Genomic DNA, 20,537 nt, shown 5'->3' on the forward strand with positions numbered 1-20,537 from the left:
TCACCTCACTGAGGTGTCAGTTATGCTTTCAATGGCATTGTCAGAAAAGGTGAAAAGTGATGGGAAATGAAGCGTGCCTGAGCTAGTTGACAGGAACGTATAGACTGAGCTGGCACTGTGTTTTCAGTCAGCGATCACTGTTTGTTTACAAAGTTCACCGTTATGCTGACAGATGAAAGAGTAATTGTTTCAAATATTCGTTTGTCCCGATTCCAGACAGATTATTTAATGATTCTTTTTGTTTTGTCTGGATTTTATAGAATCGAATTGATTATTTATGCTATTGTTACTTTAACATTGCAGAATATTTTGTTTTAAATATTTCTTTTGTTTACTTGCTTGGCTGTTACATTCACTGTCCACTTTAATAGGTAAACCTTATTAGTATCGAGCTGGGCCCCCTTTTACCTTCAGAACTGTCTTGATTCTTCATGGCACAACTGGAACACTATATATTCAATATTGACATGATACCATTACACAGTTGCTGCACATTTATCAGTTGCTCATCTTGTTCAATTTTGTCTTATCAGTGTGAATTGTAGCTTCAGTTTCCTGTTCTTAGCTGACAAGAGAGGCACCCAGTGTGGTCTTCTGTTGCTTTACCCCAATTTGCTTCAAAGTTAAATTGTGTTGCTTCTGCGTTCCTTTGCTGTAACGAGTGTTTATTTGAGTTGATGCTGCCTTCGTATTGGCTGGAAGCAGTCTGGCCAATCTCCAGAGCCTCTCACTGGATATTTTCTTCTTTTCTGATCATTCTTCATAAACTGAAGAAGTGGTTGTTGGAGAAAATCCCAGTAGATCAGCAGTTTCTCGAATATTCAGACCAGCCCGTCTGGCACCATCAACAACGGTTTGTTCAGTTTTCCTAGTTTGGTTGCTGCAGTGTGATTGGTTGACTAGATATTTGTGTTAACGAGCAGTTTTGCAGATGTACCTAACAAAGTGGCCATGACTGTGTGCTTGAATGATTTCTTTGAAACATAATGGAGGCTGAACTTGAGCTCACTTTTTCTGCCCCATAACCCTAACCCTGGGGAAATAAACTTGCACACAACACTTTAAGCCCATTATTTCTTAGTTTAATTGACTGAGCTGGAAATGGTGTGGGGGGGAAAAAGTGAACAGGTCTTTAACATGGAAGTCAGTCTGACCTATGAAAGGCACAGGTGTGAATAATAAAATAAACCGTGGCTGGTTTGCTTTCATGGTCCTAATTTTGTTCTGGCTCTGTCTCACCGTGGAACTTGGCTGCACTTTAAGTCAGTAAAATTTGCGTGTTTCGAGTTCGAGTTCAATCATCTATGGAGCATTTTCACAGAAGATTAAAAGGAAAAACTGAGGTATGATCAATAACACCTCAAGTGTTCCAGTAAAATTTTCCAGTCAACCAGCACACAAAATACCAAGACAAGTGAAATGCCAACCCAGGTGGCAAAGCAGGCCTCGCGGATGGTATAAATACATCTGTGCTTGCCCCCCTATGCCAGGAGGCCATGTGTTTATTTTCAGATTAATAATTCGTACATAACCATGTAAACTGTGCACAAAATCTCTTAATTAAAACGATAGGATGTGGCTTTGATACTGACCCAATAATTGTCCTGATGCATGCTCAATCAGCCGTGTAAGGAAATCCCAAAAAGCTGATTCTGTTCATCTGGAATTAATGTTTTCAGTGGGAGAAACGTTTCGTCACTCTTCTAAGTGACTCTCTGTGAATAATACTCATGGCCACTGATCAGCTGTCATGACAAGTTGCATATTAGTGAGCATATAATTTTTGGGTGACCCAATAATTGTTTCTGTGTGCGTGCGTGCGTGCGCGTGCATAACATAGCCTAATGGGTACCTTCCGTGAGCAGGACGTGACGTGGTCTCTAATCCTCTTAGTTTAATTAAGCTGAACCAGCAGGCGTAGGCTGCAGCTCCTTCGGCAGCCGAGGTTTAAAAGTCGACTCGATCTTCTAAGAAAACGTAGACCCTGGGAGAAGCAGCTTTGGAGTTTAAAGCAGTGTAAAAGTGAGCTGGGGGTGGGTGTCTTGGGCCCCCTGCAGGATGCTGCCTCCGCGGATGCTGTGGGGCGCTGTGGCGCGTCAGGTTGCTCCACGACTCACCTACAGCACTGCTGCGCAGCCACAGGTAGGTAGGCCTGCGGTCACACACCAATACACAGCACAGAGAAGAAAGTGGCACGTTTGTGAGTGAAATAAGATTATCCAGATCGTTCCACTAAGGTTTTTAGAGCAACTTGTGGTCCTTAAACGTGTATTTCCCCCCCCTTTATTATTAAATTTACTGTAGATTTTACAGTAAAAGACAAAGATGAATGCGTGTTGTGCAATTTAAAAATATCCTATAAAGTACTCCTGGGTTTAATTCAGAAGTAGTCTTATGTTAAGCTTCACAAAAATTGTATTGTTTGGCATTTTAATTTGTTGATATGACGCCAAATCACCTCAGCATTCATCTCAGAAGTAGAACATTACAGGATGTTTAAGGCAGCAGATGTCCAAACCCAGAAAGACTGCCTGCCAGCTTTTTTCAGCCACACCTTTTCTTCTTTTTTTTCTCTTTAACTTTTCTCATTTCCAGCAGGTGAAGCCAAAAAAGACCAAATTTGGTCCTCTGAGTGACCAAGATCGGATATTTACTAACTTATATGGCCGACATGACTGGAGGTAAAAGTATTTGAATTACTTCAAAAACCGCCTTCATTGCTCTCTAATGACCTGTAGAAACAACTTATCTCTCTCTGCTGCTCTTCTCTTCCCTTTTTTGTCCCAGACTCAAAGGAGCGCTAAAAAGGGGAGACTGGTATAAGACCAAGGAGATCATACTGAAGGGACAGGACTGGATCCTGAATGAGGTGAAAATCTCGGGGCTTCGTGGCAGAGGAGGAGCAGGATTTCCGACAGGCATGAAATGGAGTTTCATGAACAAACCCAGCGATGGCAGGTAGGAGCAAGAGGGAACAGAAACAATCTGTCAATGATGCTAAGGTTTCATGAATAAATAATCTGTTGGTGTGTCTGTAACTTTCCGCGTTTGCTATGTGGTAGGCCGAAGTATCTGGTGGTGAATGCCGATGAGGGGGAGCCTGGCACATGTAAAGACCGCGAGATAATGCGTCATGACCCCCATAAGCTTATAGAGGGCTGTCTGGTGGCTGGGAAAGGCATGGGAGCTCGTGCCGCGTACATCTACATTAGAGGGGAGTTTTACAATGAGTCATCAAACCTACAGGTAATGTATGGATGGATGTGTGACGAACAGTCCACGGATGAAGAGCGTTTGTCCTAATTATTTTCCTCAAACAGGTGGCCATTAATGAGGCGTACAAAGCAGGGCTGATTGGAAAGAACGCCTGCGGCTCTGGGTATGACTTTGATGTGTTTGTTATGCGGGGAGCCGGCGCATACATCTGTGGAGAGGAGACGGCTCTAATCGAGTCTCTTGAGGGCAAACAAGGGAAGCCCCGGCTCAAGCCGCCTTTCCCTGCAGACATAGGTGAGGTAAACTCTCCACAGCAGCCTCCAATATACTGCAGCACTTAATTATGGTTTAAGAAACTGCAAAATAGGGTTATATTCTAATTATAGTTATTTACTGCTCTCTTTCTCTCTCCCTAAAGGGGTGTTTGGATGCCCAACAACGGTGGCCAACGTGGAGACAGTTGCTGTGGCGCCTACGATCTGTCGTCGAGGCGGCGCTTGGTTTGCCAGCTTTGGGAGGGAGAGGAACTCTGGGACGAAGCTGTTCAACATCTCTGGTCATGTAAACACCCCATGCACAGTGGAGGAAGAGATGTCTGTTCCTCTGAGAGAGCTGATAGAGAGACACGCAGGTGTGTGTGTGTGTGTGTGTGTTTAATCCAATTCTGTCCATGGATGAAGAGTTTATGAAACATTACACTTTTTTCCTCTTTTCTCTCGTGTGATTGGTGCAGGAGGAGTGAGAGGTGGCTGGGACAATCTATTAGGAGTGATCCCAGGGGGGTCCTCCACTCCCATTATCCCTCGGCATGTGTGCGATGATGTGCTGATGGATTTCGATGACCTGGTTCGTGCAGAGAGTGCCCTGGGAACCGCAGCTGTCATAGTCATGGATAAATCGGTAAACAGTTGCCTGAAATATTGCACGTTTCACAGGCTCCTCAGTGACAGCAGAAAGAAAATCTGACTGATGTGTCTTCTCTGCAGGCCGATGTGGTCCGAGCCATTGCACGTTTGGTTGAGTTTTACAAACACGAGAGCTGTGGACAGTGCACCCCCTGCAGGGAGGGTAAGGAGCTGCATTCAACACTGGGCTCAGGCAGTAACTGTTAAAACATCCATCATCTCACCCTTTAAAATCTTTTTACAGCCTCCTTACATTCCTTACAGTGCTCTTCTCTCTTCATTGAGCTATAATAAGCACTTGTGTGAACTGTCAACAACAAGAACATAATTTTCATAATGAACAGTGACACTGTTCAATGAGATCAACTTCATATTGAATTAGAAAAATGTCAGAAAATATTAATGGAATATTTATTGTTATGTACAGTAATGTAAACAAAAAAGTTTATGCTTTTTAGATCTCTGTTAGAAAAAGGCTTTTTAAATATGTATAATTTTTGTATTAATTTGGACAAGCAGTGCAACAGCACTCGTTTCATTCTCTTAGTAAAGCTAGAGTCATAATGTGTGAGTAATTTAATCAGTTAGCTTCAAGATTTGGATTATTAGTTTCTGAAGAACAGAAAAAGAAGATACAACTGTTATTTTAAGATATCAAATATGTTTTTTTTTAAGTCGTTATTAGAATTAGATTAAGATTAGGGTCGAGTTAAACTTTGCTTAAAAGTTTCAGGAATTGTAATTTTATAATGCTTGTTCAACTCCTTTTTCTCCCACAGGAGTGGACTGGATGGATAAAATGATGTGGAGGTTTGTCCGAGGTGAGGCAGCAGTTTCAGAAATTGACATGATTTGGGAGCTCAGTAAGCAGATAGAGGGACACACCATTTGTGCTCTCGGGGACGGAGCTGCTTGGCCTGTGCAGGTGAGATTTCTTCTTGGAGGCATTTTAAGCACTCAAACTCAAGTTCAGTAAAAGTGAGCCTTCAATTTCAAAAGAAATACTAAATGTGAAGAGTCAGGGGCATTTATCCTCTTTTTTTCCCCCCTTTTGGTGTGTGCAGGGTTTGATCCGCCACTTCAGGCCAGTCATGGAGAACCGCATTGCTCAGTATAACAAGAAAAATCCCGCTAGGGCGCCAGAGATCGAGATGATCTGAAAGTGAAATCCCTCCCATTCAGTCTGTCATCAAATCATTCCATAGACCATTTATTTTAAGTGTAAATATTACTTATTGATCAAAGTTCTCCTGATTGCAAAAGCTATGCTGTTTTTCATGTGTGGACAACCAGTCTGCTTTGGTGGTATAAATGCAGCAATGAGATCTTCAACTTAGTTAACTGATGCACGGCGCAATGAAAGAAATGAACACATATGTCAATAAATTAGCTTTATTTCATAAACTTGAGAAATAAATTCAAATGCTTCACTGCGTACATGTCCAGTATGATCTGTACAAAAAACAGGAGATGATCAAGAAACGATTAAGTGATTGATGTTTGTTTTGTTTTTTTTACTTTGGGGAAAGAAAAGAGAGTGGGAACAGGAAAAGGTGTGTTAGGATGAAAGGAAAACTGGTCTGTGATTTACAGTCCGTGTTATCATTTCACAGAGACACACAGCTGAGCTGGTGCAGGTTTTCCCTCAATTCAGACCAAGAAGGCAGGCAGAATATTGCTCAACTGACCATCTATACATCCAGACTAAAGGTTGAAGTATCACTCTGGCAAATGTCCTTCTTTGAACAATAACTAATGACAGTCAAACAAACAAACGGGGCTCTTTACAAAACTTTAGTTTGTCCATTTAAACCCAAGTGCTAAATCCTGAAACCAACACAGAGCTGTCACGAGTCATCCTTGTGATGAACAGATGGGCTCAGTTTGGGTGAATATCCTGTAAGACTCAGAAAGCACTCAGTGAGTTCAGATTTTTTTTCTGCATTAGGGTGCCATCCAGAAAGGTATAGACTGCTGCTGCGGCTGTGTTTTAGCTCGAGGGGATGGTGGAGGAGGGCAGCGATAACCCTGTGCCCAGCCTGAGGTGGTTGTGGTGGTGGTAGTTGAGGAGGTAGGGGGAACTGCCCCAGGGTTACCTGGCCCTGAGGTGGCTTTTGTGGTGGGGTGGTCTTCCTCTTCATCAGAAGAGCCGCCAGTGTATGCCACCAAACCTGTTTTCAGTCTTTTTACTGCAGGTGCTAGAAGAGCAAGAAGAGAGCAAAAGAAAAAAGAGAGAGAGAGAAAGGCAGCACATGTGGAGAGGAGAAAGAGAAAAAGAGAGAAAACATACACAACAACAGCAGCAGCTCATTTCAAGTCAAAGGTAATTATTTCAAACACATGTTGGGAGAAACAAAAAGTTAATAGATCAAATTTAAATCAACGTTTATGTCAGCCGGTTTGAGGAGGGGGTGGCGGCCATTCGAAAGCAGCCATTGGTTGGTGGGGAGCGACAGTGTCAGGGGCCGTCCAATCGAGCGGCAAGACGGTGTCACAGGACGAGTCGTGCCCCACCCCCAACCGATATCCATCATCACACCGGAGACACATGGAAGAGAAGAAAAACATAGAGAAAAAGAGAAAAACACAAAAACAGGAGAGATTCTCGTTAGCAAGGGAGGAAAACGAACGTCGGACAATCCAGACTGATGATGTCGTCACGGCTCGACATAATCGCACTCCTTTATAAAAAGGAGTTGAAGGCGCACAAAAGGTGTTGAGTCATAGCTCCACCTCATTATCTTGAGATGTGTAGTCACAGCAGCAGAATCCTGGAAAAGCTAGTTTGAGGCTTATTGAGGCAGGCGCTGCATTTATCTCAGCCACAAAACCAGGAGCGGCTTTAATATTAAATCTAGAAAAACTAAACGAAATCTGTTTTGGGGGGTTTATGTAAGAGACAACCAGCTTCAATGAACTGAAATGTTGATAGTCTAGTAGGCAGGGAGAGGATTTACATTTGACTCTTTACAGCTCTACATTAAGTCTGTGAATAAAATTGAGGCCAGGCTTATAAGAGGGTCACAGTCTGTGATTTGGATTTGGGCAGGGATTTGTCAATCCACAGGATAACGCCCTTACCCACGTGGCCTTGCGGTGCCTTTCTCTCTTCCACCTTGGGTCTCACTCCATTCACAGTCAAGGGGGGTGGAGGCATTAGCTGCTTACTGGAGAACACAAAGAGAGGGAGTGAGTGAACTCTTCTCACTGACCTGTGAATATTATTAACCTGAGCAACATCCTGTGTAAAATCTGCACACCTGTCCCTCTCACGCGACGGGCTGGAGGAACTCTGTGGCTGGGATCCTGAATTCTCGGGGCTGCCCACGGAGAAGCCTGCACCTAAATTAGTCATATGAATGGGTCCATGCTATGAGCAGAAAAACACACAGGCACGATTAGGAGACATCCTCAACTAAGCCCTGCCCTGACACTAAAAAAACGATACACACCTATTTACAACACCAAAGTGAAAAAAAAGCTAGCTTACCACAAACCTGTGATTATAATGATATTTTCCCGTCCACTATGAAAGATACTTTTAACAGCTCTCCAAGCTATCTCAAACAAGGTACAAAAGACATTTGAAGAGAGCAAAGATGAAATGTTAGGAGACAGAAATCGGAAAGAGAGGTAAGAGTGCTTCCTCAGCTCATGAAGGTGACTCGTGACAATGAGGACTCAGACATACATACAGGGAACAAACAAACATGGAGACCACGATGTGGAAAATAAAATATAGGGGGTGTTTTAAAAAAAAACAAACAAAAAACACCAGAGAATGATGAGGGGGTGAAAATGCAAAAGAAATGTATCACCTGGTATCCCAGCAGGCCACTGTCTGTCTCGTCAGGCACTTCCTCTGTAAAACGTCTTTTCTGTGGTGGGTTGGCTGGGGCAGCAGGAGGTGAAACTTTGGGTGGTGCTGCAGCAGAGGGAGGTAAACGTACAGGAGGGGCTAGAGTCTGCACAAAAGACGAAAACAACAGTATCGTCTGGTTACTGATTGACAACACATATCCATGGCGAGGGTTTCACAGTTCATAAAAGTAAAATTAAAGAAGTAATAATCCAAAGATCTAATTTTGTGCAGAAGTTTTGATTGTGTCAGATGTTTAGATTTGCTCCTAGTTGGCTTTCAAGGGGTAAAGAGTTAAGTGGACCTAGGAAAAAAATGGGATTGTTGTACAGGCAAAGATTTTACACAATCTTATTTTATTTGTGTTTCCGCATGCCTGCTTTAGTTTTAAGGCCATGTTACAATGAATCCTACCTGTGGCAGGATGTCAGGAGCAGGTACTGGTGCAGGCGTGGGTGCAGGAGCTACAGTGGGGACAGGGGCAGGGATGGGGACAGGTAAAGGTACAGGGACAGTGGCAGGAATAGGAGCTGGAGCTGGGCGGAGAGGGTACTGAGAGGGAACACCAGCGGCAGCCACTGGCGGCACAGGAGGCGGGACAGCGTAAGGTGAAGGGACAGGCTGGGGCTGAGGTGGGGGTACGGGCAGTGGGTAGCCTTGCTGGTAGCCAGTAGGGGGGTAGTAAGGAGGTTGAGGAGGTATCCCATTCACTACTGGAGGCTGTCCGAAGCCTGAATAAAAACAAAAGAAACAAGCAAAACAGCTAGAGTGAGGCTCTCACAGAGATGTCAATAAACAGATGTGTTAGACTGAGAATCTTACAGCTTTCAGTTAAAGCTGTAAAGTTAAAGAAAAAGAGCTTTGGCACAACAAGAGAAACTACACAAAAACTACCAGTTGTGGAGTACCTTGTGGTGTTGGCATCATTTGATTAAGGAAGCGAGAATACTCTGCATGGACCTAGAAAAGAGGAACATTGCACATAATCTTGTTAATAGTTTAAAAAAAACAACATTTACTTTTAAAGTCATCCTATAAAGACACAAGTTCAACATAATGTAACCATCATAGAAGAAAAGAAATGTCAAAACCAACTGTAAAAGAACGAGATCTATCAAGTTTCAGTTAAAAAAAAAAAAAAGCCTTTGAACATTAACAGCACAAACTCCCTTTGAGTCTCCACCTTTACGAAAACGGCTGTGTCTGCAGAAAATTCTTGTGGTCTCCGCTTGTGGTGCAGCACACAAATAATCCTTCACTATCTACAGAAACTGATGTGCGCATCTGCAGAAGCTGAGATCAGTGATCCCTTAAACCACAAGGAAGTGCGTGCTTCTTTGCTTAGTTTAAAAACATTTTCGTTTTATCACCAGCGAGTGTCAACAGCAATAGTTTTAAAGAGTTAACTCAGTGTGGAAACATCAGTGCCACCAGTGATTTAATTAATTGTTCATTTGCAATATTGATCTCGCACCATTACTGTTTCCAGTTGTTTTGTTAAAAAAGTTTAAAAAAAAAACCTTTTCATAACTAATCTGTGACGGGCCACCACTCATTACTTACTTATTATTTATTAATGCTCAGGGACTGTCTAGTGACTCCACAGTGTAGGGGTTTGCACCTTTGCCTAACAAGCAAAAGATCTCCAGTTCGATCCCGTGAGGAGACAAAAATCCCTCTGGGGTTGCATCAGGAAAGGCGTCTGCAGTAAATATCCGGCAAAACAAATATGCAGAGCTACCTGCTGTGCAACCCTGTGGATAAGGGAGCATCTGAAAATTGGTTTTAATGCTTGAGGACCGTCTGCTGAAGCTGGAATGGGGAAAAGGGACACTTGGAGTACTCACTGTCTGAAGCAGGTTCTCACACAAAGTCTTTGCTGCTGCAAGTCCTTCAGGTTTCGAGTGACTGGAGAGAAAAACAGCAAAAATAGTTCATAATCATGGAAAACTACCAATATTTGAAATTCACTGTTCTCACATGACTCTGCATGTGACATATTTGCACCGGACTTCATTTTCTAATTTTTCTAAAGGAAATTTACACAGAACTAAATGACAGTTGAAGTAGTTTGGGGCTTCATGTCTGTACAGTACTATCTTATCTTACCATCTTATCATTGTAAACACCTGGTAATCAGAACCTTTTAATGTTATTGTTAGTAGTGGGTGGCAAATAGTTTGTAGTTGCATTACCACCACCTTTTGGCCATTACAGCGAATTGCATCCCACCAGGCACTGGTAAAAACAGTAGTAATCACATTTACTTTTATTTTTTCTTAAAAAAAAAAAAAAAAAAATAATAATAATTTGAAAATTCGGACTCCACTCTACTGCAGAAAACTCCAGAGTGTGGCAGTGTTGTTACAGCGCTTCATTAGCATGCATCGTCTTTAATGGGCAAAGACTGAAGATACCCACCTGATGTAAATGTACATGGGTTCAAAGGCCTCTCGTCCAGAGGCAGGCTCCAAACAGCCGGATCCTTTCCCTCTGAGGAAGACTTTGGCCCCGGTCTCAGCCTGGATGTGCTGCAAGTATGAACAGCCGGGCCCCTCGACACGCTCTTTGACTGCAAAGCCCGGGACAGCGTGATCCAGGCCCACAAAGATCTTATCTTGAACAAAATGCATCTGGGAAATGAAAGAAAATACGAAGGGTTGCAGTAACTATGACTAAACACATTACCACACTGACAGTTTTCAGTCCCCCCCCTACATTTATGCCCCCTTTTTGACATTAGTTCCAGTATATCTCCAAACATTTTTAAATTCATGAATGTTTAGATGTAGGCTGATCATTCCAAATATTGACAGACAAGACTTCGAGACAAACAAAGTCTTGTCTGTTTGACTTTGTTTGTCTCGAAAACAAACACTTTTATTGTTTCGAGACAAACGCTTTTATTGGTATCGGATCAATACTTTGTTTCTATCCTCAAAGGTCAGAATGTGTTCCACTGAATTGTGTTAAATTTTTTATTTTAATAAGAAAACTATATCTCAAACATGCACTAGGAAAAATGTCTCAAACCTTTTGTTTCGTGTTATCACCTGTTTTATTTAAAGCCTATAACACATTTAAACAACAGAACTTGACCGAAGTCCTTTAAAAACAGGCACATTTACATTCCAGGTCTCCAAAAAAATCCAGTTTCAAAAAGCTGAAAGGTTTTGTTGTGTTAACTAACTATTATAGAAAGTGACAGTTACAGGGATTTGGTGGTCATTAAAATGTGTTCAGATTTTTAAACTGATGCCTATTCATCTCATAAATCATGGCACAGAGCTCTCCCCTACTTAAGCTACCTCTATAAGTTAAAAGCATCGGTATTGGCAGTAGTAGCTCCATATTTATCGCACACCACTAATGTCCTTTTTTGTTTTCCAAGTGAAGACTGTTGTTAAATTGACTGCTACCGAAGGCTGGATGCAATTCAAATCAAATGTCTTTTTCATTCAAACGATCGCAGCTTCTTTGTGTGCACTAGACGTTTGAAGTCTTCCAGTCTTACACTTCTGAAGTGTATAAAATCTAAAGCAACCTATTTACTGTTCTTTTGAAGTCCTCCATTAAATATGATGCTAACTATGTATGATCTCACCCCCCTCACCTTTTCTAAAAACAGTAAGTGTATTGAGGCAACTGGTAAACTGATCGCTGCTTCAAAATTAGGTGGAAACAGAGAGTATGACCTGCATCTATGTAGGAACTGCCTTACCCCTGACTGAAAGTGTGGTTTGTGGTGGGTCACAGGGGGCAGTGAAGGTGCAGGGAGGTTGTTCTGCTGATAAACTGTGACTGAAGCCCCAGTAGAGGAGAAAGATGGAGAGGATGATGAAGCAGTTGCAGCCTTCACCACCCCGTTTGTGATGATCTCCTTGATTCTATTAACTGCTCCTGGAAAAGGGAGGAGAGAAACTGTCAGTCGAATTACGAGCTACACAAAGACAAACGTTTATGACTGACTGAAGTTTAAAAGAATACTTACTGTCGACGAGCTCTCTTGTCTGTCCTTGGACGTGCAGATACAGCGGTCGATCCCTGATTGGAATGAGCAGAAACAAGGCCGAGTTTACATAAAAACATCAAACACTGGGTCTCCTATCAGTTCGGTTAGTGAAAATGAGAGACAGTCACCCCGTCAGCGCTTTGGTCTTCTCCTCTGCCGTCATGTAACGGCCTCTGGTCGACACTGCAGCACCGCTCACTTTACTGATCTGTGGACAAACCATATTAAAAATTACAAAACACATCACGAGCAATCCGCTAGCTAAGAAACAGACCCAATTTTTGAAAATATCATCCTTATTGTTGCTGACCTCATCCTGCGTTTGCCCACGTGTCAGGAGATTTCGACAATTAATTGGGACGTCATTGATCTCAACTTCAGCTACCACCAGGTCGTCTTTGGCTTTTGGCGGCACTGGAGGCTTTCCGACACCGAGGACCTGAAAGAGGGTACGGAACAAGCAGCATGCGTCAGTCAAGGCACAGCTCATTACTTTATACTGGAGACTTAAAACATAAATTTTAACAAAATAATCCTGTGCCTACGCTCATGTAGCATTTGGCAATTGATAGATTTTTATTATCAATTACGACTCTGGCTTCCAAAGACTTTGAAAACAAGGTAATGAAAATGTTGCCGCCTTTTATTTGGCAATGACTCGCACTGTGACATGATTGTTCAGCCGAGCTCCAGCTAAGACAGTGGAGCAGGAGGACGTTGTCAACAAAGGAGTTTGTGTTTCTTTGTTTCAGTTTGGATATGTGCAGTGTTTAAGAAAATCCAGTTACAGAAATGTTCAATAAAATTGGAATAACTCTGAAGTTAAAACTATTTTAAGCTGCTCTCTTCTTCGCAAGGGATCGCCACTGTGGGTAACCACATTGTTTTGGAGCCCAAAGGGATTAGCGTCTGAGTGTTGAGAATTAAAAAGGATTTAATAAAGTTTTGACTCAATATAAAATTGAACCCTGATACACTTCAGAGAGGGTGGGAGCAGTTATGCAGTCTTACAAGTTAACAATAAAATACACTGTTGTCACAGTGTTGATGCAGCAAATCTTTAAAGCATTAAAGAGAAAGCAGTCCTGTTCATTAATCTGCAATATCACCTGCAAAGCCCTCCACATTAAATATGTGAGCACTAAAAAGCCATTTACAGGTCTGTAAAAGCAGTATTTCCGCCTCCAGCAGGAACTGCAAAGAGTGACATCTGGTGGACGTGAAGTGTACATGCGCAATGCAAAAACAAAATGTACTAATTTCACTTCACTGTTTTTATTTTGATTTCACATTAGTTTCTACTTCGTTATTAAGATATTTGTTTGATTGCACTGTATTGCATTTTACTGAAATACATAACATGTTACTTATATATTTAACTGCTGAAAGAAAAGAAGTATATGTTATCTTATAACCTTGATGTTGGAGTCTAAGTGTAAAAATGCAGGACGAGAGAGAAAATATGTGGGAATACAGTTAAAGCTTTAAATCAAATGTCATTAAATAGACACTGCTGTGTTTGAATATCCTGTTTTCTTAATTGTCTTCTATGAAATTCAATAATATCTGAATATGAATACCTTGCTTATGTCTTTGTCAGTGCTGGTCACATGTACACATATATATGAGTGTATGGATGACCCCAGGAAGAACACATAAGGCTTATGGTAATAGGAATAACTATAAAAGTTCCTAATTGCTTGAACTCTCCAAGTACTAAGAAAAGGTGCTTCCTTTATTACCCCATTGAACACACCCGTTAAGAAAGGACAGAAGATAATACCGCCCCACAGAATCTCGCTGTTTATTACCATGACAGATCGCGCATGTGTTAGGTAACAGTGTGTTTTCCATTTCATAACATAGCCTGCTGATATGTTCTGCACCTTTACCCACAGGTCAACACAGAACTGTTGCGATAGAGTTGTTGAGGTTGTGAGATCAACATAAATGTATAAATAAAAAATGCTCTACTAAAGTTTAATGATTACTGTACTGGACCCTATGGAGTAATGGTTGAATAATTTGACTTCAGGTAGAGATCATCTCTCCAGGAGAAAGCGAAAATAACAATGGCCCTACAGTATGAAGATGTTGGGCAAAGTATTTTGTATACTGTAGGTTAAACAATCACAACATTCACCCCGAAGTTATTAAATAGCCTTGTATAGTGCAGTCTGGGTACCACGCTTCTCTATTCCGGATTCAATAATTTATAAAATCGCCTTTAAAACAAAAGTAATTAATAAAAGGACAGCCATGCATGCAGTTCATTACCTTATCAGGCGGTCCGGGGTTGCCTATCTGTGAGGGTTTGAGTTTGCCTTTGGCCACCAGCATGGCATTAATCTTGGCAGCCACAGCAGCTGCAGCATCCAGAGCCCCGGTGGGTGCAGCTTCAGCCTCCCCCATCCCACCAGAGCCAGACCCGGGCCCAGGCTGGTCCCATTTGCTGCGGCGGCTAGAGCACAGAAAGACAAAAAAAATAAACTAGTCAAAAAAGTTTCTATAACCCTCCCTTCAACCCTTCAACCCACCAACCCCCCAAAACCCAACCGTGAGGATAAGCAAACAACACCCAATGCTGTTGTTGTTGACGTTTTGGAAACTAGAACTGTGGTTCCAGTTTTTTCCCTTGTATTCGGTTTGCCTTAATGTGGTCACAATCACAGGCACTCTGCCACCGAAATTAATTATTTAAAAATATTTTGTTTTTGTGTAACTACAGGATAAAAAGCATGAGCTGCTCGCCAGCTGCAGCGCGACAGCACGGCCATGATTACATAAGGCGGCTAACGTTAGCGAGCTAGCCGGCTATCGGAAAGCATAAAGGCGGCGGCTAAACAGCACAAGAAAAATACAAAAACTGTCCGGGTTTAAAGGCTTACCCGCTGCTCTGAGTCCCACAGAATGACATCAATGTTTCGTCAAACAGAAAAAAAATCCCTCTTTAAAAGTGAAGAAAATCTCTCCGGACTTCTGCACAGCTCCTACAGTCAGCTGTGCTGATGGCTAGCCGCTTCGTGTCTCACCGTTTCCGCCTCCGGTTACTGCTGTTCGCGCACAATGACGCCACGAGAGGGCGCCAGATACCAGCAAGTGTTCAAAAGGGGGAAAAACAGAAGATTCAGGTGGGATGCTTCTTCCTCACCTGTCGTGCTACCCTTGGCCAGTGTCTCTTGAGGCGATATCAGAGTTTCCAGTGAAGAGAAAACCCTTGAGGTGCTGGACAGGCTTCATGACAAGGTGAGTTTTAGCAGGTGTACTCCTGCTTAATTTACTTAAAAACCTCATAAATGAAAGGACACAGGTTACTGCATTGATTTGTGTTGATATTCTGTTAGGGTTTCAAATGCGCAAATATAAACATATTCAGTCAGATCATCTTTTAATGCGGAATAATTTGTCAGTTAAGCTGTGACAGTAAGCCAAATGAATGATGTTCACTCAGTAAATACATGTATGGACTGATCAGTGTAAGTGTCACAATTGTGCACAATTGTCATGCATTATTATAAGATTGATGTTTGAAGTTTAACACTTACAGCACTATGATAGCAAAAAAAGAAAAAAAATAATAATAAAGACAATGAAACACATTTGGTGTGGTTTTCCAGTTTCGTATTTCTGTTTAATACTACCTTTTGGTTTCTGCTTTCTGGTTTTATTGCTGTTCTGCTGTGTTTCTGTCTTCTTTTTCTTTTTCTTGTTTTTTTTTTTGTATTCTTGTCATGAGTCTTAGTTTCCGTCGTCCACCCTCACCTATGTCCTGTTGTGTAATCAGCCCCAAACTCACTGGTGTCTTCTTTAGGTACTCTTGTTCAACCCCTTGTTAACAGACGTATTTAATCAGCTAATCACATTGCGACAAGTTCAAACTAAGCATCAGAGTGGGGAAGAAAGGGGATTTAAGTGACTTTGAAGGTTTATGTTTGTTGATCTCATCTGATCTATTGAGATTTTTCCACACAATCATTTATATGTCTCCAAAAGTTGAATTTGTTCATCTGGACGTAGCATTTTGTGGGAGAAACGTTTCGTCACTCATCCAAGTGACTTCTTCAGTCTGTCACTTCAGTCTGTCATTTATATGGTTTTCAACAAAAAGGCAAAAAGAGAAAATATGAAGAGAAATGTGGGTGAAAAGGTCTTGTTGATGCCAGAGGTCAGAGGAGACTGGACAGACTGCTTCGAGCTGATAGGAGGGCAACAGTAACTTAAATAATCCTCATTACAACTAAGGCAGAAGAGCATCTCTGCACAAACAACATGGCAAACCTTGAAGCAGATGAGCTACAGCAGCAGAAGAGCACACTGGGTGCCACTCCTGTCAGTAAAGAACAGGAAACTGAGGCTACAATTTACACAGGCTCACCAAAACTGGAGCAGAGAAGATTGGAAAAATGCTACCTGGTCTGATGAGTCTTAGTTTCTGCTGTGACATTCATGGTAGGGTCAAAATTTGGCATAAACAAAATGAAGTCATGGCTCCATCCTGTCTTATATCAACAGTTTAGGTTGCTTGGTGATACAGTGGTGTGGAGGATACGTTCTCAGCGCATTTTGGGGCCCTTGGTACCAACTGATGATCATTTAAACACCTCAGTCTACCTGAGTATTGTTGCTGACTGTGTCCATCCTTTAATGACCACAGTATACTCATCTTCTGACGGTTGCTTCCAGCAGGATCACACCCCATACCACAAAGCTCAAATCATCTCAAACTGCTCTCTTGCATATGACAACGAATTCACTGTACTCAAACGGCCTCCGCAGTCTCCACAGATCTCAATCCAGTTGAGTAACTTTGGGATGTAGTGAGAAGGAAGCTTTACATCATGATGGTATCGTGTCATTATGGACCAAAATCTCTGAGAAATGAATCTGTGCCTCGAAGAATTAAGGCTGCGCTGAAGGAAAACAGGGTCTAACCCAACACTAGCAAAGTGTTTGTCAAACCATTTATGTTCTTTAATTTGCTGTGTTGCTTTACTTGCTGTATCCTCATGTTTTCTCTGGCTCGCTTTGTTTTTGGACTTTTCTGTTACCATCAAAGCTAATGAAGCTTTGAAGAGACCCTGTTTGGCCCTATAGGCTAAGCCAAGCAATGGCATCATGCCTCCTGGCTCTTAAGCTGTGCTGGCTTACTGAGAGTCACTCTGGCAGGTACAGGTGTTCGGTTACTGACCACCCGGGATCTCAGAGACAGGGCCAGAAGGTGCAGGTTTCTGTGGAAGGTGAGAACACCGTGCAGGGGGGCAACATGAATCAACAGATTGAACAACCGGCTGCCCTGCTTGTATTTCTGTTGTTCTGTGGTGCAGGGTGCTGAAAATTATCTGCTAAACTCTGCTTTCTTCAGTTTGATTAGGATCAAGATGTGTCATGTTTTCATACCAGGAAATTGTTGGTTTGCATTTATTTATTGGGCCTAAGGTCATTTTATCATTTTTAGAGTAGAGGTCATGGATAGGTTTTGGTGTTTTTATAGTAAAACATGCTTTTTACTAAATGTTTAATTTAACTATATCTTTTAAGTGTGCTGCAGATTTTTTGTTAAATGCAGATTTATATAAGAGTAAACTTTACAAGTTAACACTGTTAACTTGTAAAGTTCACTGTTTTAACTGACCATCAGTCATTATCACTGATAAAAACAAGCATGTAAGCTTACAAGGGAGGTCAACCTTTGAGCCTTGGAAAGGAATCATATTTCTTTACCAGGTGAACAGAGTTTGCTGTGCAGCATTAAGCCATCAGGACAGGAGGTGTCCTCACAGCTAGAGACTTGGTTGCTGAGGTGTGTCAGTTAATGAGCCACCTGAGCTGGAAGTTTAGTCAGTGCAAAGACAGACAAGTGGAACAATAAGTTGCGTAACACGGTGCAGCCATTTTAAAGCTATTACTTGTGTATGACATCATGACTGTAGTGTGATGTTTGTACAGACATGATTAATTCTTGGTGTAGAACTAGCAAGCCCATTGGGAAAGTCTGCTATTGATCCTGAAGATAAAAGATATGCTTTCTTATTTAATAAAATAATAGGTATACTCTCGATCTCTGCCTTTTCATCCTCAGTTTTCAACCCACCTGTCAAACTTTAATATTCAGCCTGGACGATGAATTGATATTTAGTGGTTTTTTTATAATGATTTTTATTGTTCAAATTAAAAGATGGCGCTTTTCCTTTATTTTCTTACATGTTTTTATTGTTGCACTGGTTGATGCTCAGACTAGTGTAAAAATTCAGCCTTTTTTCTACTTGCTCTGCCAAGAAGAGGGTGATATCCTTAATATGGTGACTTCAGGCACAAGACTCTGTCTGTGAGCTCGCAACGGCCCACACACCTGCAGTTCAAACTTTCTGTTCCCGTGGGACAGCCAATCAGAAAAAAAAGAGAGAGGAGCAAAAGGTTTTTGTTCAAGATGGGCTGAACTGTGAGTCCTGCAAAGTGAATCCAAAATAAACTGTAATGCAATTAAAATCCACGGACCTCTGTCTTTCTTTGTTTATTGTGACTTTTAAGAATTTTTCAAACCCTGAAAAAAAGAACTGAGGTGTCTTCAGTGTGTTTAGGTGGGTTTTTTTGTTTTTTTTAAGCTGTGGCAGGCAACTAGGCCTAGGGTGGCCAGGTGTCCCACTTTATGAAGGACTGAACACCATTTTTACTCCTTGTCTCGCTGCCCCACATATTGAGACATTGTCCCACATTTTGGTTGGCTTTTAAGTCAGTGCATGCGAGTCTCACCAGATTCAAGTGAGTGCAAGTCAAAAAGAAAGAGATTCATGGAAGCACAGTTACTAAATGTTTTAAGAAAGAATGTTTTTAAGTATGTTAGGAATATTGGAATAAAAATAAATACGTTATATTTCTCTTTTATGTCATCTTCTTATTCTTTCAGCTGCTCCTTTTAAGGGTCACCACAGCAGATCATCTGCCCCACCCCACCCTGTCCCCAGCATCCTCCTGGGACCTGGGACCCTTTTAATCCGGTATGGAAATCTCATTCTTGAGGCAAGGATTTGTCCTATATAGACAAACTCTTGGTCTCACATTTAGTTTGTTGAAATCCGCCCTCAGTCTGATTTCTTCTTTCACTTCACCTCCAGGTGGCACTCTAATTCTAACAATGACACTTAGAGCTGCATTAGCTGGTCTATATGTCACATTTAGATAGTTATCATACTGGTGTTTTACTTTAACCTGTTGGGCCAAATACATTTATAGTAAGCAAACGTATCCAGCTTGACCTTTATATTTGATTCTGCTGAACGCAAGTGACTCTAAAGATAGTCTTTAGTAAATAAACGCTCAGTAAAGCATAATAATTATCACTCTTCTTATCTGAAAAATGTAAAAGATCATTTTTCTTATATATTCATATCCCTAAAATCAAATGCTATAAATTCTTGAAAGTTTTATTTGCCATTTATACACATGCACTAGGTCTGGGTACATAGGAAATCTTGTTAGAGTCAGAGTCAAATAAATACAAATATGTATATAAGTATAAAGCAAAGTGCACACTGAGGTAAAGTATATTTTTTAACTGATAAAAATAAGAAAGAAACTATATGTGACGTACTTAAACAAGACTAAGAAAAGCTGAAAATCTTTATACTTGTAGAGCTTTAAATTGGTACCATTTGACTTAGAATAATAAGAATCATTTTTCTGTCAGAAATCAACTACTCATTTCATCTGAAGAGCACAACAGGCCATTCCAGCTTTTTGTGTAATACAGTAACCTGTAGAAATGTAAAATATCCGTTCCTCACCAACTGCAGGGTTCGCCGTGTCAGAAGTCAGAGGTCAGCCAAGTCTTGACGCCTGACTCGACTGTTTACAGGCAGTATGCTGTGAGAGGAGAAGCCAGGGGAGCAAGAGACACAGAGAAAACAGAGGAAGCAGGAACAAGCAGGGCACCCATGCCATATTTACTGCCTTTCCTAGTAAGAGGCAAAGTGTGAACTGTAATGTGCATGTTGGTGGATTTAACCTCCGGCCTTCAAGGCACGCAGGCCTGGGTCTCGCCTGATCCTGGCGGCTGACACAGAGATGTGAAATCAGGGGACGTGATGAGGAGAAGGGCGCCTCACGGTGGGCTTCGACTGGGTTTAACAATGAGATACTGTCAGTACCTATGTTTCAGTTTGCTGTCAAACCAGAAATTACAAGCAGGTTTTTGTTTTGTTTTTTTAAATCTTGTGGTTGTGTGTATCACAGGCAGGGTATCATCAACCTGAAAGGGATATCTGCTGTTGTGGTGTTATAAATGTTAGAGCTGATAACATGTCATAAGAAACTTACAAAGATAAACATCACATGAGGTGAGGCCATGCAGAGGAATGGAGGTGCAGACAAAGCAAAGTGTAAAGGGGACAAAAAGTGATTAAGAGAAGGAAAACAGATGGGCAGATTGAATTTTAGAGGAGGCGGAGTGCAAAGGGAATCTTTCTTGTGTATGTCTGGAGAGAAAGGGAGCCTCTTATACACTTCACAGCGTGAATTTGGCCCGGGGCTGTGGCCTCGTCTCGTCTAC

General features: G+C 41.7%; 2 protein-coding genes and 1 long non-coding RNA gene across 6 annotated transcripts; 2 read left to right on the forward strand and 1 right to left on the reverse strand.

Moving 5' to 3' along the window:
• The first annotated feature begins 1,563 nt into the window (after positions 1–1,563).
• LOC116321055 (NADH dehydrogenase [ubiquinone] flavoprotein 1, mitochondrial-like) lies at positions 1,564–5,388 on the forward strand. 2 transcript variants are annotated; one of them, XM_031740822.2, is made up of 10 exons: positions 1,564–2,142; positions 2,596–2,681; positions 2,788–2,958; positions 3,063–3,246; positions 3,321–3,510; positions 3,635–3,847; positions 3,950–4,116; positions 4,203–4,284; positions 4,901–5,046; positions 5,186–5,388. In XM_031740822.2, exons 1-10 carry the CDS (start codon positions 2,059–2,061, stop codon positions 5,279–5,281), a joined length of 1,419 nt encoding a protein of 472 aa, XP_031596682.2. In that variant the 5' UTR covers positions 1,564–2,058; the 3' UTR covers positions 5,282–5,388. The 2 variants fall into 2 exon arrangements, with proteins under 2 accessions (XP_031596682.2, XP_039475662.1); XM_039619728.1 differs by having other exon boundaries at positions 2,599–2,681.
• A 111-nt stretch (positions 5,389–5,499) lies between these two features.
• On the reverse strand, positions 5,500–15,028 carry khdc4 (KH domain containing 4, pre-mRNA splicing factor). Of its 3 annotated transcripts, none has more exons than XM_031740798.2 (14): positions 14,881–15,027; positions 14,270–14,453; positions 12,303–12,431; positions 12,121–12,200; positions 11,972–12,024; positions 11,702–11,880; positions 10,402–10,613; positions 9,828–9,888; positions 8,889–8,940; positions 8,395–8,711; positions 7,940–8,086; positions 7,382–7,491; positions 7,203–7,288; positions 5,500–6,319 (listed from the first exon to the last, which is right to left on the reverse strand). In XM_031740798.2, exons 1-14 carry the CDS (start codon positions 14,907–14,909, stop codon positions 6,066–6,068), a joined length of 1,893 nt encoding a protein of 630 aa, XP_031596658.1. In that variant the 5' UTR covers positions 14,910–15,027; the 3' UTR covers positions 5,500–6,065. The 3 variants fall into 3 exon arrangements, 2 of the variants coding, with proteins under 2 accessions (XP_031596658.1, XP_031596668.1); XR_005614869.1 differs by having other exon boundaries at positions 6,257–6,319; positions 7,382–7,463; positions 14,881–15,028; XM_031740808.2 differs by lacking the exon at positions 5,500–6,319 and having other exon boundaries at positions 7,148–7,288; positions 7,382–7,463; positions 14,881–15,028.
• A 70-nt stretch (positions 15,029–15,098) lies between these two features.
• Positions 15,099–19,941, forward strand: LOC120442694. The gene is made up of 3 exons (XR_005614870.1): positions 15,099–15,238; positions 18,897–18,987; positions 19,783–19,941. It is a non-coding gene; the product is annotated as an uncharacterized LOC120442694 (long non-coding RNA).
• The last annotated feature ends 596 nt before the right edge of the window (positions 19,942–20,537 follow it).

The sequence above is a fragment of the Oreochromis aureus genome, linkage group 11 (genome assembly GCF_013358895.1).
Source record: "Oreochromis aureus strain Israel breed Guangdong linkage group 11, ZZ_aureus, whole genome shotgun sequence".
Classification (NCBI taxonomy): domain Eukaryota; kingdom Metazoa; phylum Chordata; class Actinopteri; order Cichliformes; family Cichlidae; genus Oreochromis; species Oreochromis aureus.

What these genes read in the sequence shown, in the direction of transcription:
- LOC116321055 (XM_031740822.2), top strand. Translation starts at nt 2,059, where the DNA reads ATGCTGCCTCCGCGGATGCTGTGGGGCGCTGTGGCGCGTCAGGTTGCT. An exon ending in AACAAACCCAGCGATGGCAG is followed by an intron (nt 2,959 to 3,062) that starts GTAGGAGCAAGA and finishes GCTATGTGGTAG; the next exon opens with GCCGAAGTATCTGGTGGTGA. An exon ending in GCTGATAGAGAGACACGCAG is followed by an intron (nt 3,848 to 3,949) that starts GTGTGTGTGTGT and finishes TGATTGGTGCAG; the next exon opens with GAGGAGTGAGAGGTGGCTGG.
- khdc4 (XM_031740798.2), bottom strand. Translation starts at nt 14,909, where the DNA reads ATGTCATTCTGTGGGACTCAGAGCAGCGG. An exon ending in CCCATGTACATTTACATCAG is followed by an intron (nt 9,889 to 10,401) that starts GTGGGTATCTTC and finishes TTTTCTCTCCAG; the next exon opens with TCACTCGAAACCTGAAGGAC. An exon ending in GTGGCCTGCTGGGATACCAG is followed by an intron (nt 7,492 to 7,939) that starts GTGATACATTTC and finishes TTCTGCTCATAG; the next exon opens with CATGGACCCATTCATATGAC.